Genomic DNA, 8,704 nt, shown 5'->3' with positions numbered 1-8,704 from the left:
CGGCGCAGGCGCCGTGGCTTCGCCGGCTGCAGCGGGCGCTTTCTGAGGCGAGAGGCGTTGGGCTGGAGGTGGGGAGCCGCCCTGTGTCCGCATTATGTACCAGCGGAGCCGGGCGGTGGCCGGGCGCCTGGGGCCCCGGTGCCCGTGGAGGTGGGGAGGAAGCGGCGGCGGGAGGCTCCGGCTGGGCCACGGCGACGCGGCGCGATGCTGTTACCGGGCGCGGCCGAAGGTGAGAGAGCGAGCGAGCGAGGAGAGAGCGGGAGACGGGAGGGCGGGGTGGGCAAAGGGGCGGGGCCGGGCGCGGAGGGGCGGGGCCAGGCGACCCTGCTCCTTTTTGAGGGCTGATGATGGGAGTCCCGGAAGGAGGGCTGCTGGGGGGGGGGCGTGTTGGCACATGGTCCGTGGGACCAACTTGCTGAGCACTGAGTTGGGTAGGATCGCAAGTGGCGAGATTGGCAACTGGATCGTTGCTCGTGCCTTCCTCGTGCACTGAGCCCGTGTGTGTGTATGTGTGTGTGATTGTGTGATTGTGTGATTGTGATTGTGTGATTGATGTGATTGTGATTGTGTGATTGATGTTTATCTATCTATCTATCTATCTATCTATCTATCTATCTATCTATCTAATCTCTGTGTGTGTGATTGTGTGTTTGTGTTTATCTATCTATCTGGTTGTGTGTGTGTATGCGTATGCATGCGCGCGCGCACACACACACACACACACACACACACAGTACATGCTTGGGAGGGGGCTTGAGTGCATGGTGAAGTGGACCCAGTACCCTGGAAACATAGTATTCATGGTTCTTAAAGTGCCACAATACACATGCCCTCTTATGTATATTTGCATATGTACGCCCAGTGCTTTTTTTCCTTTAAAAAATGTTTAGGGGTACAGTCATACTTCTTGTTACGCTCAGTTCAGGTTACATCTTTTCAGGTTGCGTCACACAGCGACCCGGAAGTACCGGAAAGGGTTACTTCTGGGTTTCGCCGCATGTGCAGACGCGCAAAATGACGTCACGCGCATGTGCAGAAGTGGCGAATCTTGACCCATTCCTTGCAGGTTGCGAATGGGGCCCCGGAATGGATCCCATTCGCAACCAGCGGTACCACTGTACTCTCATTTTGACTCAAGAAAATCACCATTTTATAGTTCAGATTGGGAAAAATAAATACAGTAAATGGACAAAAGTACAAAGATTCACAAAACGTTGAGGAGTATGTGTACTCCAGCGTCCCCCCAGAAAAAAAGCACTGCATACGCCACAATTTATTGGCCTTCTAAAATTCAGATCTTCACAACAAGGGGTTTGGGTTGGGGCTGTGCTAAGATGAGCTATATAGCAGTGACTGGAGAAGGAGTGACCACTGGGCAGAGAGAAGAAATTTCCTGGTGCACCCAGAGCAGCAAAAGCAGGCGCCTTCCTGTGCCCCACCTACAATAAAACATGCCTCTCCTGTATCAGGCTCTACAGCCACAGCAAGTGCTGTAACTTTCCAACAGTTTGACTTCATCCCTGAAGGCACACTCTTTCATTGTCCCTGAGATAGACAACAAACAGTGGGGAAGCAGGGAATAGGATCTGTAGGCAAGGGCAAATTGCTGAAGTGGGGCTTACTGACTGATCACTGGATACCATCTTAGTCTGTGAAGCTTCACTCAGCTCTGCCCACCCGTTTTCAGGTTTTGCCCTGCATTTATGCCAACTGGAAAACTGACATTTTAAAAATACAGTGGTACCTCTGAATGTGAATGGGATCCGTTTGCATCCTGAAGCAAACACAACCCGTGTCTGCGCGGGTCGCAATTTGCCGCGTCTGCACATGCGCGTGACGTCATTTTGAGTGTCTGCGCGAGCAGCGAAACCCAGAAGTAACATGTTCCGTTACTTCCGGGTTGCCGCGGAGCACAACCTGAAAACACTCAACCCAAAGCTACTTTAACCCGAGGTATGACTGTGTGTCAGTTTCTATGCAATGCTGAACACAAAAATGACCACTTAACTGATGTGATCTGGTGTGAGGATGTGAAATATCTAAAACAGTTCCATTCTCACTGAATACCAAGGTAGCCTGGGAGATGGAAACTGGCTGGTGCAGGAATTGAGGAAAGGAATATGGGACTGTTCTCTTTAGATCCTTATATAGGCCTGGTGCCAGAACCAGTAACTTAGCAGTTGTCAGTCTTATGTCAAATCTTGTCACGCTTCCCATTTATCGATGTGTGTGGGTTTTTAAAAAGAACCGAGAATGGTGGCTGAGGCTGTAGGACTTCCTTTTTTTTGGAATATAATTTTTCTTATTTTCTTTAATAAAAAAACATAAAACATAAAATATAACAACATTACAATAACAAATCAATTTCATTTGCTCCAGTGAGCTCGTGACTTCCCTCCCTCCCTGCAACTGGTTTCCCATTTCCTAATAAATTGTATGTGCAATTTAGCTGCCAGTTTCTGTCCTTCAACATATATCCAATCCTTTTATTATCAGTGGTCAGATACTATTTTTATGTTGTGTTACAGGATTCATATCAGTCCTGCTAGTGTCTGCACATTTTTGCAATGATCTTACATATATTCAATAAATTTACTCCAATCTCTTTGGAATTTCTGGTCGCCTTGGTTCTGGATCCTCACAGTCAGTTTGGTCAATTCCGCATAGTCCATCATTTTCATCTGCCACTCCTCAGTCATTGGTAATTCTTGTGATTTCCACCTTTGGACTAACAAAGTTCTTGCTGCAGTGGTAGCATACATAAATAGTCTTTGATCTACTTTTGCAATTTCTTCTCCCATCAACCGGAGCAAAAATGCTTCTGGTTTTTTGAGGAGGATAATTTAGGTCAGGCTTCCTCAAACTCAGCCCTCCAGATGTTTTGGCCTACAACTCCCATGAACCCTAGCTAGCAGGACAAGTGGTCAGGGATGATGGGAATTGTAGTCTCAAAAACATCTGGAGGGCCAAGTTTGAGGAAGCCTGATTTAGGTGCTTTTGCAAGCTTCTTTCACTTCTCAGGAGTTCCAGGGGCACAGCTGGGCTACCTAGCTTTAATTGTCCTCAAATTCCTTCTTTTATTCTAGGATCTGGATGGCTCATGGGACAAACTACCTCCAGGGCTAGTCTCTTCCGGTTCCATAGGACCGACATTCCACTCCCTCTTCACCAAGAACCCATCAGAAGTTCCCACCGTCCTGCCTGCACCTCCTGGGGACACCTTTGCCGTTATCAACAGTACGAAACTGAAGACCAGCCTTTGCCCGCCGATGCGCTATCTAGAGACTAGGGTCCTTCCCCACCCCGCTGTGCTTTCCCCACCAGAGGGCATGGAGGGTGCCATCACGCTGGTGAACGGGAGGCAAGAGGACGACATTGCGGTGCAAGAGAGCGAAGGGCTGGATGGTGCCTCTTTAGACTCCCTGCACAGCCTTTTCCACGGCTGGCAGTACCGATCGCCTTACCAGGCTTCAGAGGTAGCACTGGGGGCCCTTGCACCTTTCAGGGCTACTACTGGGACTCCCTCCCCAGTTAGTTCTCCAGAAAGGGATGACCCCAGCATGGAAGAGCATCTTGCAGTCATGCATCAGAAACTACGGAAAGAGGTATATATGGGGGATCTTGTCCTGTTATGGGGCTTAGTGCTTTTGCTTTGCTAGGGCTGGAAGACTTCCCGAAAGCAGGCTAGCATATTCTGAACTCGATATTGGAATAAGGAGTGGCATGGCAGGCTGGGTTCTGTTCTGTGTGGCTTGGGCAGAAGTTAAGGGACCCTTGTTGTCCTTTGGATTCCTCATCTTGACATACTTGGAGGTTAGGTTCAGCATTTACTGCCTTACTACTCAAGAGGTCCGGAGGGTGGCAACACGAGACGGGGCCTTCTCTGCAGTGGCTCCCCGTTTGTGGAATGCTGTCCCCAGGGATGTTCTCCTGGGGCCTTCATTACACACCTTTAGGGGCCAGGCAAAAATGCTCCTTTTTAACCAGGCCTTTGGTTGATCCGATTTACGTACTATGGCCCTTTAAAATGTTTTTTTTGGGGGGGAGCTATTGGGTTGTTTTTATTTTTATTGGGCATTTTGTGGTTTTGTATCTTGATTTTATTTTGTGAATTGCCCTGAGACCTCTGAGTATTGGGTGGTATATAAATTCAATAAATAATAATAATTTATGAGATAAATTCACCCTGAGGTGGTGGTTTTTACATGGTGAATATCATGAAATAAGTTAGTTTCATGTACTAAGATCTGAAATCTTCTATGCCACAACCTTTGTCTGCAGTGTTTTCTTTGTTCTAGTGCCTTCCCTTCCTGAGAAGACACAAATAATTTATCACGCAAAACTGACTTGGGTTGCTTACAGGCATTTAAAGCACATTCCTTCCCGCCTCCCCCCAAGAATCTTGGGAACTATAGTCCACCCATCAGACCTACAATTCCCAGCACCCCTAACAACTACAGTTTCCAGGATTGGGCAGGGGGGAGTCATGTGCTTTAAATGAATGGTATGTGTGCAGTCTTAGTGGAAATGCCTGCCACATTGAGAAGTAACACATGAATCTTCCCATATCTCCTTGGGTGACTTCCTGGCATTATGTTTGTCTGTGTTATTGGCAGGGGTGGAGGGGTGAGGAGTAGGGTGGCAGTAGTCTCTGTGAGGAAGCCTCACTATCACAGGTCACAGGTGGTGGGAAAAACCTCTGCCTGCTTGAGAACCCGGAGGGCCTAGAAATTATAGCAGTAAAGAAATACCACTGAGAACTGAAAACTTGAAATCTAAGTGTATGATTTCATATTTCAAAGGCCTGAGTATTTGACTTATAAAAGCCTCTTTTGTAATGAGGCGGGAGTTCAAGGCAGGGATCCAAAAAACCCAAGAAGTAGCTTGGAGTTCTCCTTCTCTTAAAACCACCTCTTGGAGCTACTCATGAAAGCCAGGGGACTTTGGTGCATCAATATCCAGCACATAACAAGTCCCATCCATGCAGAAAAAGTTTTGTTATGTGCACGAGTCTCAGAATCCTGGCCCACTTTCTTACTAAAGTGTATATACCAATTCTATTTTATATCTGTACATGGAAGGCTGAGTCAGAATATCAAATTTTAAAATGTAAATTTCCACATACGAGGTTTCGAATTGGAATCAACCGAGAATATGTTCCCACTCCCCTGGGTCGAGCCTAGGCCAAAGAGCCCACAATCTGAATTGAGGAAGAGAGAGCTGTTAGCCACGTACTATAGATGTGAAAGCTGAGGACAGGGGGAAGTTTTTTGAAGGTAGCACAGGAAGCCTGCTGCTGGGCTGGGAATGTTTCATACTTCATAGTTTTTATTTTCTCTCTCCCCCCCCCCCCAGTTACCGTACTTCTTTTTGAAGACCCACGACTATGGGATCTACTCCCAGGAAGTAGAGTTCATCAATGAAATTCTGCATCTGAGAACACGGTCAGTTCTAGGAACAGTGAACGGATTGGGGGGGGATGCCTGCCTGCTGAATGAACTGCTCTCTGATGACGGGGGAAAAGGTTCTGTGAAACGTTTAAAGTAGATGAAAGAAAACAGTCCCTCCTATCCATTGTGTAAGTTAAAGATCTAATGGTTGCATAGCAGAAGTTATCTGGCTCTCTGTGGGAAGCATCTCAAAGATAATGGCAGCCTTCTGACCGTCTTGAGGACTCAAGAAAGCAGGCAGTGTCTAGACAACCTGAATCACTGGCAGAAGTGACTTGCTATACTCAGTGGGCATTACTCAAATCTTTCCAAAATGGCACCAGTCCCAGTGCCCTAGCTGGCACTCTGCCTCATCTTTTGTATTTTATTTATTAAACTCCACCCCACTTTTCATCAGCTTGTCTTTAGGGCAAGGTTTCTTTCACAATTCCCCATCTATTGCATCTCCTTTGTCGATGTCTTCTTATAATTACATACCCTGTCCTGTCACGGTGGATGTGGCGCTTGGCAGATGGCGTCACACTGCAGAGACACAGCAAGAGCAATAAAGAGCTCAGGCTGAGCTTCCCGGAGTCATGCCTTTGTCTCTGAATATTTTGAAATGGACTCTCATGTGCCTATGCAGTTCGACAAATACCTTACCATTCAATTTGAGGTGAGCATAAGTAGAGGAACGAAGATTTACAGGGCTCTCTTCTAGCATGGGCCCCTTGTAGTACGGTGAAGTGTTGCTTCTGCCTGAGAGCATGTTGGAAGAAACAACAGTATGAGGAAAGAGCTTTGGACCCTCATCCCTGTGCTCTGATATTGGCTGGATGATCTTGCTTCAGCTTACTGAAACATCCCCAACAATTGCTGCTACTTCAGTTATCCTCTGAAATCCCTTGGTTGCCTTCAGCATCTAGCTCTTCTGTGTCAGGGGATCATATGCTCAAAGGTCTAATTCCCACATATTTGTGAATTACTTACTGACTTGCAGCAGAACTTGTATGTTTCCTCTTCTTTTCCCCACTCCAACAAGCATTTTGTTTAATGCGAGATTACATGAGTTATCCGTGGCATTTGATCTGTTTCATGTGTGAGTCTTTGTTGTAGTCTTCGGGGGCTGAAAGGCATGTGCCAACTTGCCCCTGAGTGAGTGAGTGAGCTTATAGGGGGTTGCCAGTGTTCACAGAGACTTTCCTAGAGGGCCCTCTCCCATGCCTAAATTAAGCTCAAAAAAAGCCCTATGTTGTAGTTGGCTGATAAGGTGGTGATTGGTGTGGAGTGCTCACAACAGTTTCTCCAGCTTGCAAATGAGACCCCAAAAGGCTAGCTAACCTTGGATCAATTTAGGGATGGAAGAATGGTTGGGGGAACCTTCTTAATCAGCTTCCCAGGAGTTATGGCTGGAACTGTACTGCTTTTGTCTAAACCTGCAGGGATGAACAGAGAGGGAAGTTCAAGATATGTCATTCTACTTGAGATGGCAGTGTGAATCATCTGTCTCGGTAGGGATGAGAGGACTAGGTCATTCCCTAGTGTGTCTTTATTTCCTATCCCAGTCTGACCTTTCCATTCTCTTCACCTTTCTGCCTCCCATCACCAGCGGCCGAACCATGTACCAGTTGGCGCTGACCTTCTGCCGTTTCTTGGCTTGGAACTACTTTGCCAGTTTGCACATGGAGGTGCTGAAGGTGACACAGCACCCTGAGAACTGGAGCATCCAAGCCCGGTGGCGGATTAAAGGGCTGCCTTTCCATGTATTCCTTTTGCGCTTCTACAAGAAGGATAAGAGTGAGCTGTACAGGTGAGACATCTCCTTTGGGGTAGCAATCTCTTTAGAGCTGAGCAGCCCCAGACAAATGTACCGTCTTGTGTAACCCCTGGCATCAGAACTAGGGCTTTTGACATGCTTCTATTGTTCTGTTGGGGGCGGGGGAAGAAGGAAGTGAAAAGGTAACCATCTTTCTCTGTCTGTCTTAATGAAATTCTTACACCAGGGCTAGTCTTCTGAAAGCACTGTACTGTACAGTGGTACCTTGGTTCTCGAACTTAATCTGTTCCAGGAGTCTGTTCAACTCCCGAAAACTGTTTGAAACCCGAGGCGTGGCTTCCAATTGGCTGCAGGAGCTTCGTGCACTCAAGCGGAAGCTGCGTTGGATGTTCAGCTTCTGATAAAAATTCACAAACCGAAACACTTACTTCCATGTTTGCGGCATTTGCGGGCTGATTTGTTCGGGAGCCAAGCCGTTTGAGAACCAAAGGTACCACTGTATTTATACTGGCTTGCCATTGCTAGGGTTAAGTAGCTATGGGAAAGTCTTAAGAAAAATACTGTATTCTGCTTATTTGGGTGCTGTTTGAGGGCTGTTAGCATGAGCTGAGCCTTTCAGATGCAGTAATATATTCAAAACACGTGTACTTTCATGCTGTATTTGTTGGAAGACACCACCCAACTGATCTTTTGCCTTTTTTTTTTTAAATTCCTCTCCAGGACCTATGATGCCTATTCTACTTTCTACTTAGATTCACAAGGATTGATTAAGTGTCACAGGGTAAGCAAGGTGAGTGTTGGTGCATGAATACCACCTGCAGGGGAGAGTAGAAACACTCTCTCCCTCGACGCTCCTGCCACCCCTTCACTTTGCTTGGTTCTAGAGACGAAGATATGTTATACTCACCAGCCTAATTCCTGGCTTATTTTCCCCTTGCAGCTCATGCCATCCCAGCCTCCCCTGAACAAGTTGAAAAAGCTTGTCGTAGCCTCGTTGTTGGGCCTGGGGCTGTCAGAACAGAAGCCGTCGCTGCTCCTGCTGTTATCAATTCTGGCTGGCAAGCAGCAGGAAACACCACTAGGTTGTAGGGATAGCTGAAGTCCAGCCCTCTCGCTAGTCATGTCTCTCAGCTCATTGACAATATCTGTGTGTGGCCGGCAGGATGCCACTAGTGGCTCATTGTGTATCGGTGTTGCCTCTCTATAAATAGCGTGGGCTTTGCCTTCCATGTGGCTATGCTGTCAATTGCACCAGCAAGCGCTGTATAAAGATGGTTGTAATTTAATCTGTACATAATAAAAAGGTTTATGTTGAAAAGAAGTCTGGGCGAATGAAGTGGCTCCATCGTAGAAGCACAACTTGCATCTAAACTACTGATTCAGAGCAGAGGCCCCCGTTTCACAACACCCTTTTCAGCAGCATGAAAAGGCGGTCCCTGTTTTGGCAGTCTTTCAGGGCACATGCAGATGGCCAAAAAGGGCTGGCAACTTTCAGATG

At 47.2% G+C, this 8,704-nt stretch overlaps 1 protein-coding gene across 1 annotated transcript; it reads left to right on the top strand.

Annotated features, from left to right (window-relative positions):
• On the top strand, window positions 1–8,527 carry LOC309364967 (uncharacterized protein C6orf136 homolog). The gene is made up of 6 exons (XM_081903022.1): window positions 1–229; window positions 3,087–3,605; window positions 5,356–5,444; window positions 7,039–7,239; window positions 7,927–7,996; window positions 8,147–8,527. Exons 1-6 carry the CDS (start codon window positions 95–97, stop codon window positions 8,303–8,305), a joined length of 1,173 nt encoding a protein of 390 aa, XP_081759148.1. The 5' UTR covers window positions 1–94; the 3' UTR covers window positions 8,306–8,527.
• Window positions 8,528–8,704: the final 177 nt, after the last annotated feature.

Source organism: Podarcis melisellensis (genome assembly GCF_964234715.1).
Source record: "Podarcis melisellensis genome assembly, chromosome: 2".
NCBI classification, from domain to species: domain Eukaryota; kingdom Metazoa; phylum Chordata; class Lepidosauria; order Squamata; family Lacertidae; genus Podarcis; species Podarcis melisellensis.
Note: the sequence above shows the minus strand (reverse complement) of the source record. Positions and strands in the feature narration are given on the sequence as shown.

Excerpts from the sequence above, each read along its gene's own strand:
- LOC309364967 (XM_081903022.1), top strand. The coding sequence starts at position 95 with ATGTACCAGCGGAGCCGGGCGGTGGCCGGGCGCCTGGGGCCCCGGTGC. Across the intron at positions 7,240-7,926 it reads GATAAGAGTGAGCTGTACAG|GACCTATGATGCCTATTCTA; the intron begins GTGAGACATCTC and ends ATTCCTCTCCAG. Across the intron at positions 7,997-8,146 it reads AGTGTCACAGGGTAAGCAAG|CTCATGCCATCCCAGCCTCC; the intron begins GTGAGTGTTGGT and ends TTCCCCTTGCAG.